The following is an 18,984-nucleotide window of genomic DNA, read 5'->3' as shown; positions in this document are numbered from 1 at the left end:
ACTGTTCATCAGTTTTTAAACATAAGCCTAATGCGTTGTTGAGCCCAATTTTCTTCAACTAGGAGGAAGCACAGAATAAGACGAACCCGGACTACACTTGGGCAGAAACATTCTCAGGTCTTTTGCCGGTAAAGTGATAGAGTCCCTGGCTGCTACATTTGCTTGTGTTTGTACAATGGCAGGAAAATCAGGAACTGAGTTCTTTAATGCAACAAGTGAAGTTCTTTCTAAAAACTTTCCCATTCATTCTCTGAACCCAAGGTCACTGGGAGAAGCAACCTCATCAATTATGACTTAACTATTAATCATGGTAACAAAGCAGAATTAAAATTTCTCAAACATGCAGCAGTATGTAAATCATATCTTATTTTGTTAGAATTAGAATTCAGAAGCCCTGGAAATTACCAAATTAGTTTAACAGGTGGTACAACCTGTAACCGCAACACTCAGCTGCATATGAGTCTCAGCGTACCCTGCTTTGCATCACCCCAGTGCTGGGAACTGGACCAGGGACTAAGCCTCCCTCCCACTGCACTAGCTTCCTCACATGCAAAGACAGGCATGTGACGGCTGCACCAACACTGTGGGGTTATCAGAAGTACCAAGGAGGTTAAATATCTAAAATGCCTGGCATCTATTTTTAATCACTCCGAAAATACTGAACAAAAATTCCTCATGGCCTTTTCCATCATTGTGCAAGTTTGCTATACAGGGCTTATCTTAGAGCTAATGGCAGAACAGTGTTTTCTCCTCCTCCTGAAACCAATGGTTGTAAGAGCTTCAGTTCTGAGACTGAGGCCAACAGTCCTTAAACACTACTGCTTAGACACATAGTTGCTCAGCTTGGACTTCTCAATCATGAGGAAGAAAACTCTGCTCTCCCATCCCCATGTCGCCTGTTCTCACCTGTGTTCATCCTATATCTGTCCCACTCACTGGTGTGCTTTCCATATGTCACTTCCGGCTGATGTTGACTACTCATGGAAAGACCTTTTGTTTGGAAGTGAGCAGCAGACAAAAGACTCCAGATGCATATCCACACAGCAATACACCGGGCTGTCCTGGAGGTCAGGCTAAGGAGTACAGCCCATATATAGCACTGTGTCCATTATGAAACAAAACCTTCAGGATCTTTGCCTAAAGTCCCTCTGGGAGCCCCTAGCTGACTAAAGCAGTAATAATGAAACACCTTCCTAAGTTAGTAAAATACTAAGGAGAAAGGGAGGGAGGGAGGGAGGGAGGGAGGGAGGGAGGGAGGGAGGGAGGGAGGGAGGGAGGGAGGGAGGGAGGGAGGGAGGGAAAGGAGGGAGGAAGGAAGGAAGGAAGGAAGGAAGGAAGGAAGGAAGGAAGGAAGGAAGGAAGGAAGGAAGGAAGGACAAAGGAGAAAGAGAGAGAGCCCCTGAGGCCAGACAGGGAGGCAGCTACCAGACAAACACAGAGAAAGCAGGAAAGTGGGAAATACAGAATAAAAGAAAGGTTTAAAAAAAAAACCCTGAGGCAAATCATAGATGAAGAGAAGCAGGTTAAAATAAGTTATAAGAGCTCGTGGGACAAGCCTAAACTAAGGCCAGGCATTCATGATTAATAATGAGTCTCCATGCAATGATTTGGGGTTGGTGAGCCAAGACAGCCTGCTACACAATCCCCTCTTCTGAGCTCTGCCAGCACCAGCTGTGTATGTTATACACATACACACATGCAGGCAGCATCTGGCAACATCAGGTCCAGCACGGAGCTGTGACCGAGAGCTTTCGCTCTCCTGTTATCTGCAGTCTCTAATACCTGCCTCTATGCGGGTCTCTTCACTCCTTTAAGCTCTGGATAGCCTTGAACTCCTGATCCTCCCCTGCCTCTGCACCCAAGTGCTGAGTGATCACACCCAACCAGCCTCTTCACTCTTTTTCGACTCCTTTCATACTTCAGTTGTCTGTCTCAAAGGTACTACATTAGTGCCGGGTGGTGGTGGCATGTACCTTTAATCCCAGCACTCAGGAGGCAGCAGCAGGCAGATTTCTATGAGTTCAAGACCAGCTTGGTCTACAGAGCAAGTTACAGGACAGGCTCCAAAGCTATAGAGAAACCCTGTCTTGAAAAACCAAATAAATAAATAAATAAATAAATAAATAAATAAATATGCTGCATCTGTGACTTTCTTTAAATATTTTTTTTTAAAAAAGTGTGCCACTCTGACTGCTCTTCTAAAGGTCCTGAGTTCAAATCCCAGCAACCACATGGGCACTCCCAAACATTTGTAGTGAGATCTGGGGCCCTCTTCTGGTGCTGCAAGCAGAATACTGTACACATAATAAATAAATATTAAAAAAAAAAAAAAAAAAAAAGTGTGCCACTTTTAAGTAGCCAGGCAGTGGTGGTGCACGCTTTAAATCCCAGCATTCCAGAGGCAGAGGCAGACAGATCTCTGAGTTCAAGGCCAGCCTGGTCTACAGAGTGAGATCGTGGACAACAAGGCTACAAAAAGAAACCCTGTCTGGAAAACAAACAGAATATTTTTAAGTAGTGGCATCAATATTCACAGGAGATGGGTGCCCTGTGCCATTTTCCTTACGCTACATTCTGCAAACTCCCTGAGAGATACTCTAGCTAAATGGCCAACGTCAGATCAAAGCCACGACTATGGCAACAGCAACTCCAACAACACACAGGCCAAGGCACACACAAAGCACTTGGGGTCAGCAGCTGCATCAACTCCTCCCAGGACATCTATAGTACAGTTAAAACTCCTTTGGGGTTAGTTAGGACCAAGTAGCTTCAGACTTCAAACAAGACAGTTTGCTGGTGAGACTACAGGCTTAGTAATAGTTATAGAGCAAGTATAAAGCACAGAGCTCCGGTTTCAGCTTCTAGGCTCCTGATATCATGAATTTTAAATGTTAAGATAATTGCAGTATCTATCTTCGTTTATTCTCTTAGTAGCCATGTAAAAACCCATATTTTTATGGTAATGTAAATCCATTAGGAAAAGTACTAGAAAGTGCATTGAGGGATCAATCTTAGCCTGAAAGAAACAGACACTAAATGGCCTTCTCTATCTCTAATTTCTCTGATCTATTTATTGGTCTACTGTGTCTATGGTAAACTATGAAACTATTTTCCAGGCCAGAAAAAATAAGATACACAGAAAAGGATTGAGACCCAAATGTCCTGCTTGGAACTAATTTCAAATCTTCCAACCTAGGAAGTTTGTGTCTGGCCTGTGGAAGAACTGAGACATGGCTGGGGTGTGGCTGGGTCTTCTGTGTTTTAAAAGCCATTAGGCTGAGCGTGTACAACATGATTTACGACTTACTAAAGCAGTCTTTACCTGCTAAGAGTGCTGGTGGGGCTGCACTGAGAACGGTTTGCTTCCTAGAGAACACTCAAGAGCGGGAAGCTATTCCAAGAAACATGCCCACCAAGCAAAACAATAGTTTTCATAAAAGTCTGGCTCATAACATGAAAAGTTCAGAAAGGAGCTTCATTCAATAGCACTGTGAAAGAAATCCAGAACCATATTTTTTGTAAATAAAAAGCTTGCTAATAAAAGGCAGTTCATTCTGAACTCCTACCACCTTATTAACACAATCCTAAACTTCTTGGAAAAGCTGTGATGCTTGCCTTCTTTTACAACCGTATTGTTTTCATATTTATTAGTTTTGTGTTAAGTAATTCATTGCCACTTCCCCTCCCCCACTACGGAATGCTCTACAAACAGCATCATTTGTGTTTTCCTTCAGTGAACTCCAATTTTAGAGTAATTCAGATCATCAGATTTACCATATGCTATGTGAACAAAACTAATTCATCCAAAAGTAACAAAAGCTGACTGTAACAAGACTATGTTCTCATATCAAGCATTTCCACTCTGCTCTACAGCCACAGCCACCTCAAATTAAAAAGCAAAAGTATGTACCCATCAGACAAACCTGGCCACTCCACGCACAGTACAGGTTGCAGAGTAAACTCCAGTTGTGGTTGATCATGCAATCCAGCAGCCTGAACTGGGCCATGTCTGCCTATAGCGCAGTCTCCATCCTCTGACTCAGCTTTTGTCAGCAAGCAGCGCTCCCTCTGCAGTGGAGCGCTCAGAGGCGTTCCCCTCCCTTCCTGTCCGAGCTGCGTCACCCTCCGAAGCACTAGAATGCTGTATTACATCATGCAGGAGGGCTGTCTCATAACAGTCTTAGTCTGAATTTAGCATCACTTCGTTTTTCTAACAATTGTTGTTTTCTTCTTTTGGAGAATCCTGAGCTGGCATTTACTTAGTAATAAAAGCACGGCATAACAAAGCGGTGCAATAAACTAACCATATTAGCTACACCCCACAGCAAACCAACTCCAAAACAAGAATCCTCCTTATCTCTCAGCAGGACCCCACACTGCTAACACCTTCCACATCTCTCACCCTAGGCAGCACACCGCCACTTGTGCAATGTTTCCGAAACTCCTTGCCTAGCAAGAGGCCAGGTAGAAGTGAGAAGCAAGGGTTCAAGCCACACAGACTGCTAGAAGTACAAGGAGCAAATGCTTTAACCTTTGAACTCCAAATCATTCGTTTGTAAAATGAGTAACACCTGCATGGACCTTTTAGCATGAACAACCGCAACAAGATTAAATAGCACCTAATCATTCTAAGGCTGGTTTCCCTTCTTATCTAAGTTAGAATTCTCTCCTTGACCCACTTTCTCCTTTCTTATGCTCTCCCTAGATGATGTCATCCTCCAGGCTCATGACTATGAATTACTTTCAACCCTCTCCAATGCCACTCTTTCTCCCAAGCCCCCATTTGCATGACTGAGCCCTTGCTAAGCCTGGGTACCTAGATGCCTTGCACTACATGCCCTGAACAGAGCTCATTATCTTCCCTCTCCCAACTGCCAGCATCAAGAATCTCCAAATCTACATAACGACAGCTCAATTCAAGCCCTTGGTTACAACAGAAAACAGTCATCCTAGAGTCCCTTCTCTCTCTGCCCAGTTACTAAATCTGTCACTTCTAAAATACTGTCCGCTTCTTATTCCACTGCCTCCTGCTGAGTTAGACTCCCATAAACTTTCTCCTAGGCTGGTCTCTCAACCATTCTGTCACACCTTTCTGAAATCTTGCTCCACAAGATTAACAAAAGAATTATTTTAAACCAAAGTTAAACATAGATTACACAGGCTACATCACTTCCAACCGTTGCTTTCTGTCAGGATACAGCACCATTTCTCAAAGTATGTTCCCACTAGTTCTATAGGACAAGGAAGGCGAATTAGAATTGGTTTACACCAATTATCAGCTGGTCAAATAAACTTCCTTTCAAACTACACAAACTCAGAAATGAGATGATAAAACTCAAAAGAATAAAAAGAAAATCAGAAGTAAACAGTAAGCTAGAGGAGACATAAGAGAATGTGGTAATCACTGAAAACAGGAGGGGAGTTTCAATGTGCATACAGCACAGTCTGTTAAGAATCCCAGAGAAGCAGAAGAGTATGTACAGGAGTCAATTCATAAATGCTTTCCTGAAACAAAACATTTGAAATTGAAAGGAATGCCATCACTGCATTAATGAGATGGGAGCCACTGTGGTGATCTGAATGAGCTCTTGTATCTGAATTCTTGGGCCACATCTGGTGGTGCTGTTTGGGAGATAGTAAAACCTTTGCATTGGATCTTTGATGAAGAATGCATCACTGGGGGGAAGCTTTGAAAGTTTAAACCCATGCACCACTTCCAGCTTGCTTTCTGGTTAGGGTTTACAGTGGAATATGAAATTGTCGGCATCTGGCTCTGGCGGTCTGCTACTCCGCCTCCATCGCCATCATGGACTCCGCTGTGAACCGGAAACTGAGATAAAGTCTTCCGTAAGTCACTTTTGGTCACGGTGTTTCATCACAGCAATAAAAAATAACCAACTAACTGAGGCAGAAAGAGCAAAGTGCTTATGGAAATAAAATTAAATAGCCATTTGACTTTTCCACAACAAAAACTACCTGCAGCATCAGTTTTAAGACATTTCCAGAAAGAAAATGAATCCAGAAACTGCCCAGGGTAGAGCTTTCCACTGTAATATCCACAAATTTGTGAGAACTCTAGGAATTCTGTGTCCTAGACTTTCCCACAGAACCTATCAGAAAACAAACTCTAGACAATCAAAACGACTAAAACAACTAGATATGGTGACTCAGTAACCTGGCCAGCCTGGGCTACAAAGGAAATCACAGGCCTGTGTTGACTACAAGAAGGATTCCGTGTCAAAACAAAAGAAGAAGCAGGGCATGGGAAACAGAGATGAATATTTAACATTGAGCTAGTTTAGAATCAACACTAAATGACAGTTTAAAAGGGGAAAGTGGATCTCTAATCCCTGTTAGTTTGACAAGGCAGATACAATACAACTTCTTTAAAAAATGGGAAGGGACATTTAAAAATGAGAAAGAACTGGAAAAAATGTAATTTCTCAGTAATTACACTCATCAGGCACTATTTTTCCCCAGATTGTTATATATGCTGTTTGGGATAAAATTAAATGAGTTCTCTGGGGGGTAAAGAGGAATGGAATGAAATACCAAAGAGGTTAAACAAAAATGCCTAGGCCTACCAGATGTGATGCACACCTTTAATCCCAGCACTCAAGAGGCAGAGGCAGGAGAATCTCTCTGAGTTCTAGACCAGCCTCATCTATATAGTGAGTTCCAAGTCAGCCAGGGTTACACAATGAGGCCTCGTCTCAAACAACAACACTCTCAAAACCCTGAATTTGAAAGGAAATAGTGTGACTTATAGTCTCATTACCCCCCCCCCAAAAGGGGGCAAATGGGCCTATACTTTAATAAGAATAAATACTACAGCAAAATTGTTGCTGCTATCCTGGTCTGGATAAGTATAGAAGGTTATAGAACATAAGTGTGTATGGTTATGAAAAAAGCCTCAACGTCAACTCTTTAGGAATGAACATCTATCTCTAAGAGAAAGTGAGGTCTTGAAATACTGTGTCTAGTAAAAGATACTAGAACATCTTGAAACAATGGTTGATTCCAGCTCTTGGGCTAAAATAGCACATAAAATTGAACTAGAAAATAAGAAAACCATGAGTGATAATTGGGTTTGTGTCTAAAGAATTTAGGAAAAAACTGAAAAGGTCACCAGTGACCAAAAAATCAAAGCTTTGAAAGATAAGGTCACATCTACCTGTTAATGATGGATCAACTGGCAGTCAATACCCACACACTCACATCAGCTCTAAGGTAAAAAAAAGTCATAAATTATCATGTGACTACTAGATAGGTTTTCTAAAATAGCAGTCGGTCTGTATTTATAATTATATATTGACTATCCTAAATTTCAAACAGCCCTGAAAGTGAAAACATTTTTTTTCACATTGGTAGTAAACAAAGCCTGACTTGAGCTGACCTTAGGCTCTAAGTCTGTGTTTATTCCATGAATGCAAACACTCGCACAACACAGTTCACAGCCAGAATCTGCACCACTTCTAAGATCTAAGACCTTCTGAACTCTGAAAGAATTAAGTTTCAGATCTACTCAATACTAAAAATAAGGAAAATGACAGTAGGAGTCCAGAGAGAGAGAAAGAGTCAAGGAAGAAAAGCCACCAAAAGCAAGACTATCCACTGTTTTCTACCTGAGGTCAGTGAGGTCAGAATAAAGCTTCTTAGGCATTGTGCGCTGCCGCAGGCTTGAAGGAAACGTAGGACTTACAGGGATGTGAGACGTGAGAAAGGTGTTTCAGCACAGTGAACGTGAACAGACATGACGGACTTTGGCCGTCTTCTGTGTTCAAGGAACCACACTATGCTGCCTGCTGCAAAAACAAGGTGGAGAGCTCTAAGGACATTTAGTCCCACCAAGGTTAGGTTCAAACTCAAATGGGCTTTCCTCGGGGAAACACCATTTGCAATTCACCACTCTGAGCGGGAATAAGATAGCTATAGATCTGAGTGGCCTTGGCCTTGTTAATTACGCTCTCTGAACCTGTTTCCACCTTGAAAATGCATACAGTCATACATGCCTTCCCGGAATGCTGTGGGGCTAAGTGCTGTGAGTGTTAACGCTCTCTTCAGAGCTATAAAACTGTCTAAGATGCTCTTTGTCTCGTAGCATATTTCTAGGAAACAGCTATTCCAGTCTAGAACTCACAAAGAACGAACCAGTGCTCTGAGACTGAACAAACATTACAGCTAACGAATGTCAACAGCACCCACGTCTACAGTACAGTAGGAACGAGTATTAAAAGGTGGTGAAATAAAACTGAAAACCGATGCAATTCCATGTTCCATGCTAGAAAGCAGACCAACAGTTACGTTTTTCTGATGTCCACATTTAGAGGCAAACAAACAACAACAAACACAAGGCATATGCTATACGGCGAGTTAACAACAGCTCAAATCACCCTTTGCAAAGACTTAACTCCCTGGGCGCTGGAAAGAGAGTTTATTGGTTAAGAGTTCTTCCTGCTCTTCCAGAGGACAAGAAACAGTGGTGGACAGCTCACAACAGCCTAACTCCAGCTCCAGGGGATCCAACACCCTCTTCTGGCTTTCTCAACACCTGCACACATGTGGAGAACGCATACACACAGATTGTTTAAAGTCTTTAATGTAATTACCCCAACTATTTAGATCTGTTCTCATAGTCTGTACTTTTACCTGAAGACAAAACAATATAACTAGTATCCCATCCTGCTTAAGTAACTTGACTAGCAAGTGTCTAAAACTGTACAAAACTAATCAAACAGAAGTAAATTTATTTTTAATGACTGTGCCTGTCCCATTTACAGAAAAGTCAAACAGTCACCCATAAGTCCCCAGCGGATTGTAGGTTATAAACTAGCAGTAAAAGAGATAGGTAGAAAAAAGGTTAAGTCTTTAATAATTAAATAAATTAATTAATAAAAAAAAGAAAGAAAAAAGGTTAAGTAAAAGAAGACAACAAAACCAAATTTATTAAAATAATTAAAATGGAGACACTCTGATTTTACTCACTAGAAAGGAAGAACTGAAAAATACTATCATTAATATTAAACTTTCTCCGTCCTCAAACGCTCTCTCTGTGAGAACTAACAGATGACCCAGGCTGACAAAACAAACACCACTGGCTTCCTGTTACTAGACGCTGAGGGTTTTGAAAAAGTCAGATACTGGATGGAGACTATAACAGAGATTCCTTGCACAGTGCCCTCGTGAGCCAAAAACAGGTCTGAGCTGGAATGGAACGCAGCAAAGACTTGTTCAAACACTGGAGCCTGTTCCCTGCATCATCACTGGACAACATGACATGAAAACCTCATCTGGAAATTCAGTTCTGTGCTACCGTGTACTTAACAAGCGTTCTCCTCCATACGCTTTGGTTTGCTCTGAACTTCAGCCATTCTCTCACACTTGCCTCTGCCACACTGTCCTACCCGCCCGCAACTGTCACCAGTTCTATTCTCGGAAGAAGACAGGAATTCAAACAGATATGTGTGTGGTACGTTCACAATGGCGTTATTCACATCTAAGAAACCATAAACAACCAAATGCATAAAAGCTATGGCATGTTCCTCAGCAGGATGCCGCTCACCACAGAAGGACATGGAATTCTAACACCCACAGTGTGGGTGAGGCACAGAAGCGCTGTGCTAAGGGAAGTGGCCACACAGCAATGGACAAATGCTGCTGACAGCACAGACTACCCAGGATTGGCACATCGGTAACCCTGAAGTAGAACAGAAGTGACCAGAGGCTAGGGTTTCACTTTGGTGTGATGAGAAGACCCCAGAAATAGGGATGATTACAGAAAATTATGAATGTACATACTGTACCAAGTTATGCCCTTAAAAATAGTTCAAGTGTGATATTTTTAAACTGAATACCACTGAGTCCATTTAGTACTGCATATATGTATGCGTGGAGGACGCCTATTACAAGCAACCCTGAAGAAAACTGACTCTTCTATCAACAGCCATCAACTGGCAATAGTCCCTCAGACAGGAGTGGGACTTCATGAGCCCCTTCCCCAGCCAAGCTGCACATGAAGTCGAGCGGACAGAGTTGGGGGTGGGGGATGAGAGAAACTGAAAAGGAGGGAAAGAAGAATGCATTTGATCAAAGCACATTATATGTATGTATGAATATTAAATATTTTTAAAAATAAAAAAATTACATCTTAAATCTTAAGTCCCTGAGCCACTAAAAAGATAAAACAATTATTGGGTATAACCAAAGAAAACATTATAAAATACAGTTTCCTGCAAAGAATCTAACTCACAGCATTTAAGTGGAATAGCTAACAATTTAATCTCACATTTTAAAAATGATATTCAGAGTTTACTTACTTATTTCCACCTCCAAAACAGTCAAGGTTCATACAAAATAAGCTGCCTGACAGCGGAGCTCCAGTCTCAATGTCAAGTATCAGTTTATGTAAGTATCAGTATATGTAATTTTTCAATTTTCGTATAGTTTCACTATGATTTCTTTCCTTTTTTTTTTTTTTTCTTTTTGGTTTTTCTAGTTAGGGTTTCTCTGTAGCTTTGGAGCCTGTTCTAATTAGAACTAGCTCTTGTAGACCAGGCTGGCCTCGAATTCACAGAGAGCCGCCTGCCTCTGCTTCCTGAGTGCTGGGATTAAAGGTGTGCGCCACCACCGACCAGCTCATTATGATTTCTTAATGACTGCAGTTAAGAAAATAAAAGAAATTCTTAAAAATATTTGTTCTAGAGAAACCAAAACTTGATAAATTTTGTCACACTATTAGTATATAAGAAGCTGGCTGATATGTAGGAGATACAAATTAAGTGTAAGGTTTAGCTTCAGGTTCCTGAGAGCTACAGTAACTACCTTAACTATCCTTTCTCTAAAAAGAAAATACTTCTTAAGTTTAGAACTTAAGAATAATAGAAACTAAGTTATTTACATTTTCTCCCTTTTAAAAATATTTATTTTTATATCCAGGAGGCACAGTTAAGTACTAGGTGGGAACCTGGTGCTTATACAACAGTTCTGGTGAATTCTTCAGTTTCTGCACAGCCTCCTTTTTCACCAGTTTGCATTTTACTGTCATACTTAGCACAGCTTTTTCCTTTTTGTGCATGCACATGTGTACATGCATGTACGTGTTCAGATCTATGTGAATGCATGGGAAGAGGGCTCGTGCCCCTATGTCTGTGCATGTGGGGGCCAGAAGTTAAGACACTTGAGATATTCAGGGTCTCTCGTCTCAGAGCTACCTCCTTGGGCTTGTTTAGCTAGTCAGCTTGCTCCCAGAACCACAAGTCTCTGCCACCTCCTGAGAACTGTGAATACAGTTAGAGGCCAGTATGCCCATCCGGCATTTACATGAGTGTGTGTGGAGGGGTCCAAAACCTTGTCCTAATACTCCTAAGACTTGCATGGCAAGTGCGTTACACACTGACCCATCTCCCGGGCAAATATTTAGTCTTTTACTTGGGTATATACAGCTTCACGCAGTTCTTGAACCCATATTTATTTGATTTTCCAAGTTCATGCACCTATGCCATTCACACATACATGAAGATACAAAATGTTCCTATTACCCTGCAAGTTTCCTGTGTGCCTCCTAGTGATGCCCTGGCCTTCACACAAAAAGCAAACTCAGTTCTCCTTTCTATCACCATGTAATAGTTCTGCAATCATAGTGCTGGGCCCTGTTTTCTGTCCACTTCTTCTGTTGAGGATATTTTCATATCCATACATCCTGCTGCCGTACAACCACACCACACACTTTATCTGTTTTCCTACAGACGGACAGGTGAGTTGCTTCCAGTCTGGCAGGAGCAAGCCCTTTTGAACACTCCTGTGGACATTTGTTTTCTGGGGATAGAAATTGTGGCTCATAAGGTGGGTATCTGCTGGCGTTTATGGGAAGCCACCAAGGCTTTGGTCTAAGTGTGCTGCTGTAGACGGCACTCGGCACTGTAGCAGGGCTTGCTACTGCACAACCTTACCACACTTTCATGTTGTCAAACATTTTTCCTTTCAAATACATTTTGCTGAAGTCTAATTCACAGAACAAAATGCACCCATTGAATGCACAATTGATCTTCACAAATGTATGTACACACATAAACACCAGCACCACACAAGACCTGGTTACCCCAGGTACCTCTGGACCTCTGCAGTCAGTCTTCCCCCTTGTGACCAATAGTCCACTCGACAGCACTAGAGATTATTTTCCCTAGTTCTAGGATTTCCTATAAGTGGAACTGTGTATGTGTGTGTGTGTACACATATATGTGTCTATATATCCACTCTTTCACGTCTAGTTTCTCTTACTTTGTGAGATACATCTATGTGGTTGCAAGTATCAGTTCATTCTAACTCTGAGTAGTACTCTACTATATAATACATTAAATACTTTCTGGTTCATCTGTTGGTAAACACATGGGCTGTTTCAAATTTGAAGATGCTAGATATTAAGACTATAAACAGGTAAAAAGAGACACATGCTACATGCCTGTAAACTCAGAATTTGAGAAGCTGAGGCAGAAAGATTTTCTTAGGTTCAAGGCTATTCTGGGCAATGTAGCAAGCAATAGGCTAGTCAGGGCTATTACGCAGCAAGACTCTGTCTCAAAATAATAAAAATTATTAGCTAGAGTGGGCTGCATAGTGAATGAGTGCCTGAATTTCTGACAGGTGGCAAAAGGTCTTCCTCCATGGTTGTGTCATCATGTCAGCTACAATATGTGAAAGGGCAGTTGCTCCTCCCCAAACAACACTTGGTATTCTGACTCATAATTCTGATATTCTAATGGACAATTGCTCCTCCCCAAACAATACTTGGTAGTCTGACTTAGAATCTGATATTCTAATGGGCAGTTACTCCTCCCCAACAATTCCTGGTATTCTGACTTATAATTCTGATATTCTAATGGGTAGCAGCCAAAAAGTGAAATTTTTACATTTTCAGTATGCAAAGTTGCTACACAAAATCCTTCCTTCCTATGTGGTAGCAATGAATAACTGGAAAACGAAATTGAAAAGTAACAGCAACAGGGCTGGAGAAACGGCTCAGTGGTTAAGAACACTGGCCGTTCTTCTAGAGGATAAGGGTTCAATTCCCACCCACAAGGCAGCTCACAACTGTCTGTAATTCCAGTTCCAGGGCTTCTGACACCCTCACAACAGACATATATGCTGGTAAAATACCAATTAACATAAAATAAAGATAAAAAAGTAACAGAAATATTATTTTAGTGCTTCAGAGAAAACCTAAAAAGAGAAGTCCCCACAAACTGCTCTCTCAGAGTTGACTGAGTGAAGGCAGATCACAGCAGCAAACTCCACTGCGACAGAGAACAAACAGCTAATGCTACAAACCAATGTCCCCATTACTAATGATGATGAACAAGTCTGCGTGTGTTTTCCATTTATCTTGCCTTGTGCTTCAGTTTTTGCCCATTTTTAGAGTAGACTGTCTCACAGTTGTGTCCTAAGAATTCTCCATACAGATTCTAGAAGCAATCCCTTCATTCAAAACAGATTCCGCGAAGCTCTCCTCCCCATCTCTGGTTTCAAAAAGCATTTATTTATTTGTTTTCTTCTTTGTTTGTTTATTTATTTTGGTTTTTCAAGGCAGGATTTCTCTGTGTAGCCCTGGCTCTCCTGGAACTCACTTTGTAGACCAGGCTGGCCTCAAAATCACAGAGATCCACCAGCCTCTGCCTCCTGAGTGCTGGGATTAAAGGCGTGCACCACCTTGTGCAGCCGGAAAACATAGTTGCATTTTGCAAAAATAGAAGTTTTCATTTTGATAAAATAGAAATAATCATTGTTTTTCTCTTCTAGCAAATATTTTTGGGTCATTTCTCAGAAACCTCTGCCCATTCTGCTGCTTTATTGGAGCTTTATAATCAGCTTGCATATTCACACCAGTGATCAATGTTGTATTAGCTTTTCTGTCCAATGAGACATTAAAAAGGATGCTCCTTTTCTGTATGTATCTCCATTTGTTGAGAACACTATCCTTTCCTCAGTGTATCTGAATGGACGGAGGATGGAAGGATGAACAGGTCTCCCACTCTCAAGTCATCTTCATTCCTGCAGACATCAAGATTATATTAATCTATATGTTAAGTCTGTACTGTCTGGATTTCCATGGCTTTAAGTCAGTATGATACTGTAAGCCTTCCAAAATTCTATTTTTTCAGTACAGCTTTAGCCACAGTTTGTCCTTTGCATACCCACATACCTTTTAGAATCACCTTATTTAGGTAGTTCTCTCCTTAAAAGCTGGGTGTGGTAAAATACACAGTCCCAGCAGAGGCAAGTGGATCTCTGTGAGTTAGAGGCCAGCCAGAGTCAGAGCTAAGTCAGAGAGGGCCACGTATAGAGACCTTGTCTCACAAACAAAAGCAAAAAAAGAAAAACAAAAAACCAGCAAACAACAGCAAAAAGCCTGCTAGAGGTTTTTGTTTGTTTGTTTTTTCGAGACAGGGTTTCTCTGTGGTTTTGGAGCCTGTCCTGGAACTAGCTCTTGTAGACCAGGCTGGTCTCGAACTCACAGAGAGCCGCCTGCCTCTGCCTCCCGAGTGCTGGGATTAAAGGCGTGCGCCACCACCGCCCAGCCCGCCTGCTAGAGGTTTAACTGTAACTGACTTGAATCTAACAGAGCAGTTTGTGGCTAACTCTCCGTTTAGTTCCCCTTCAAACATTAAAAGAAAGCTCACTTTTAGTCTCATTCGCTAGCTGTTGTCAGCACACAGAAATACAAAGCTTACTACATAACCACCTTGCATCGCTAAGTTTGAAACTATTACTAGTTAGTTCTAGTAGGCATTTGGGGTGCATCCCTTATGGTTTTCTACATGTAAAAATGCATTCTGAGCAGTGGTTCACTCCTCTTCTTCCTCCCTTCTAGCTCCTCTGCTGACATACACTGTAAGCCTGCAGGGACCAGACCCCAAGTCTGACAGCTGTGCTCCCATCAAATTCAGCAAGTGTCATTATATTCCCAGCTTTCTGACTTACACTGTGTCAAATACTTTGCATCTACTGAGATGATCATATGAACTCCCTTGCTTTGTTGCTAATTCGTTTTTGATAATAAACGTTCAATTCTAAAATAACTCAAAATTACTTATGGCATATTACCCTTTTCACTTTATTGCTAGATCTGATTTGCTAATATCCTTGTAGAATTTAAACATGACAACTGTTAATATGAATTCCTTTTCTTATGTATTTATCTGGACAGGCCTAAAATGGCCTCATAAACTGGAGGTCAGAAAAATTCTCTCTACCTCTATTTTTTGAGTTTGTAAAAAAATTGGCTTATAGAATCTTTTCTTCCTTAAATAGGTGCCGTGTTTAATACAGAAGATATATAGTTAGATAGATGTATGCCTTAAACACACCAGTGTATCAAAAGGGTTTCAAACCCTCTGTTTGGAAAGGCTTGTGGTTTCACATGCTTTAACACATGGCACTGTTACGATTCCTTAATTTCTCCTTGTGTCCATTTCAGTAATTTGCCCTCTTAAGGAACTTGACCATTTCATTTGCCAAGTTCACTGGCATAAATTAATCCATGAAATTCTCCTTTTTATTATCTATATATAGGTTATGACCAATGACCCCACTTTATTCATAATATTGGTATTCTATCCCTCTTAGTGAATATACAAAATAACTTCTAAAGTTCAAATCCTATTAAGAGACTAAGAAAGAGTTCTATTTAGTCTGTGGTCAATTAAGAGTCAGCTAGGAAAGACATACCATTTTCCTGTCATTAATACCTAACACTTCAGCACAGTGTGAGGCATGCCCTTTCTAAGCCCAGTGTTTGGAGGAATTATTGTGTTCTTCAAATGGACACACATATTTTAAGCCATTAAATAACTGTCTACCTTCTTCTCAAAATACCTGTTACTCCAAAAATATTGTTTGAATAATCTGCTTAAACGTCAAAATTAGAAATGATAATCACAGAGGCCAAAGGCTGTCAAGAGTAACAGCAGCAAAGGCCCAACAGAAACAAACGATTCTTGGTTTCTCCCTTAGCTGGATTAGAATCTGTATTCCTCTATGGCTGGAGCAGACACACTTCTGGCAGCCACAAACTATGATTCTGTTAATATCATCACCTAGAGATCATTTGAATCATATCCTAAGGAAGATTTTTATGAGACGTACAATGTAATTGTGCCTACCAGTCTTGATTTTAATCACCTGAACTCTTGGCTAAGACATCAATGGTACTCTAGACAGCAAAGACCTGTGAGAGTCATAAACGGTAGCAGCTAAAATCGTCACAATCCTGAACTACTTGGGCATCTAAGAACTACAACCTTGTATGAGGCTATCCCTGAGAGCTATTTTTAAACAGATTCATTTAAAAGCCAACCAGAAAAGCTAGGGTTTTCTGCTAATGCTCAGTAGTAGGAGAAATTTGTCCACTACTTCCACCCATCCATCAATTCATTCATACCTGCTTTTTCTTGTCTCTCGGCAAACAGAGCTGCTGAAAGACTAGGTCTAAGTTAAACTTTGCTTCTGAGAAGAACTGCACCCTCCCAGATGCAATCACAGTCAAAGACATCAATTTCTCAAAAGCTCTTAATCCTTAAACATGCTCTCCACTGTTCCCCTTTGAGATGCCTATCAACCCTGATTACATTTCCTTCATTTGGGAACTGGGTCTCACTCTGCCAGATCCTCTTTGTCAGTGGCTGTGCGCCTTCTCCTTCACATTCACTGTCTTCGAGAAACCCCACTTCTTTTTCAGAATTGCAACTGGACACTGCAATTAGTTTGCATTGTGTTTGCATCGTATTATCCAATGCCGGCCACTCTGAGTCAGCCTAAAAGACCAGACAGATTCAAAGGACAGACTCAGAAGAGCTGCGGGCTGGAGGTAAATGGGGACAGATTTACAGAGAAATTATCTCACTAATGAACACTTCATTGTTGGAGATTTATGCTGTAATGATTTCTGTCCCTCACAATGTGTACTCAGTGTGTATTAAGGTACAGAACCGCGTGCACGTGCATGCATGTGTATGTGTGCATGTGGGTGTGCACATATATTCTTCTACTGTAACTTTTTCTGTTCTTGCTAAAAAAAAATAGTAAAAACAACTGCTTGCAATTTATCCTAGCAATAATTTTTAAATACAACCTTGTGCAAATGAAACCAAATATATTAGTTTTGTAATAAAGCAAGAAACTAACAGCTGTATGTGCACTAAGCCAAAAAGGAGAATTCTATCACTTTAAAATGTTTTAACTTTTGACTAAGGGATAGCCAACATCTTTCAAAAGCACATTAGCTATCACTTACACCTGTTGGATTTTAAAGTGTGTTTTGTTCTGCTGCCTTGAACCCCTTGGTTCAACTTCTACTCATGTCTCAACTTCTGAGCTAGCTGCAGCTAGAGGTGTGCACCACCATGTCTGATTCTCTGTCAGTTTTCTGTGTCTGAAAAGATATCACTTCAGCAGATCAGCAACGTGGATATAATGCTTCACTACAAGAGAAGAGGCTCCAATACAATTTCGATCTTGAAGATTAAGTTTATGGCCGTTTACAACTTCCTGGAAGGGTCTGTGAATATGATCTTGAGTTCTGCTGTTCTCAAAATTGGGTGATCACTGGGATACCACAAGCCCATTCAATAGTTAAAGGTTTGGGGTGAATTCCAGGGTTATCTATTCATTACATTACTAGAAATCTGTAGTTCAAAAAGTTACTAAAAAGATCACCCCAACACACCTGACTGAAAATCCTACCAAGGCAGAAGTATCCACTATAACATCTCTACCTCTGCTAAGAAAACAAATTTAATTTCTGTTAACTTCTAATTAGAATAGGCCCATCTACCTAGTTTTACCTTCACAGACATAGAAAATGAATCTAATCTTAGTTCTATATTACAGACTTTGAGATTCCCTTTGGCCTAGCCTATTTAGGTTTCTTGTCCTCCACATACAATAGGGTATGATCCATCCATAAACCTATGGACAAAGATGTATGCCTATGATATATTATTAAGTCACTTTTTTAAAAATACAGTACAAATATAAATTTTTTTAATTAAAAAAGGTAAAAACAAATTTCTAATCATGATCCTCTACATTTCACTAAACTAAAATTCTGGCCATGCACCACAGTGGAAAGAATCCTGTAAGAAACTGCTGGCACTTGACTAGAGAGCATTCTGGGAGATGAGTCTCCAGCACGTCAGTGGTTCCTACCTTTGTTTCTGTACTGGGTTTCTCTCACGTCAAGGAATAACGAACAAACTGGAATGTCAAGGAAGAAATCCAGGCCATGAGCTCAGCCCATAACTTTAGCAGTGCTCACCAGAATTTGTTAAGTGTGCACCTGGGACAATTCTAGGCTTTTCCTTATTCTGTCTCTATTTTTCTCTTTGTCTTCAAACTTGTTGAGAAGCACGAGTGTAGGGAATGAATGAATGAAGCAAACGCAATTTCCTAAAAGCTTTTTAATAAAGACCCATTTAAAACTGGGTGCCCCAGGCACTTCCTTCCCTCACCTCACACACCAATCCCGACCATGTCCAGAAGCCAATATTCAGAGGCCAGAAGAGAAAGTAGGCCTCACTGACCAAGCTCACACGGATTTCCTCCAATACAGAACCCTGAGAGAGCAGAAGACACTGGTGTATCCAGACACCTGACCTGAAGGCACTTTTTAAAGTCCAAGAGCATACTAGTGAAACTATATCCAGAAGAAACTTTCCAGCATACTAAGCCCATCTGCTATCTGATAATCAGCATGTTGTTAAGAATGTAAGCCCCTCTAAGCTATCCTAGTGAGGAAGGCAGTGAAAAGAGAGCCAGAAGCCAAGACACTATTGCTCACTAGGTTATGAGAAGGACAGAGCATGCCTGGCCTGGCCCACAGCTGCACCAGATGTCCATCCAGGGCTGAGATAAGCAACAGGGCAAAAGGCAGCAAGTAACCCAGTCAGAATCCAAACATACCCAATATCAAACAGAAGGCCGGAGAGCAGCCAG

General features: G+C 41.0%; 1 protein-coding gene across 10 annotated transcripts in view; it reads right to left on the bottom strand.

Moving 5' to 3' along the window:
• Nucleotides 1-18,984, bottom strand: part of Arhgap21 (Rho GTPase activating protein 21) — a 131,010-nt gene that overhangs the window by 101,358 nt on the left and 10,668 nt on the right. For 4 of the 10 annotated variants that reach the window (XM_057787942.1, XM_057787943.1, XM_057787949.1 and 1 more), the window contains exon 1: nucleotides 3,924-4,039. The exons of the other annotated variants lie outside the window; for them this stretch is intronic. In XM_057787942.1, coding sequence (XP_057643925.1) covers nucleotides 3,924-4,007 — 84 coding nt within the window. In that variant the 5' untranslated portion in view covers nucleotides 4,008-4,039. Of the gene's footprint in view, nucleotides 1-3,923; nucleotides 4,040-18,984 lie in introns of those variants that run through there. 10 annotated transcript variants of the gene reach the window in all.

The sequence above is a fragment of the Chionomys nivalis genome, chromosome 13 (genome assembly GCF_950005125.1).
Source record: "Chionomys nivalis chromosome 13, mChiNiv1.1, whole genome shotgun sequence".
NCBI lineage: Eukaryota > Metazoa > Chordata > Mammalia > Rodentia > Cricetidae > Chionomys > Chionomys nivalis.
The sequence above is the reverse complement of the archived record's forward strand: the minus strand, read 5'-3'. Positions and strand labels throughout refer to the sequence as shown.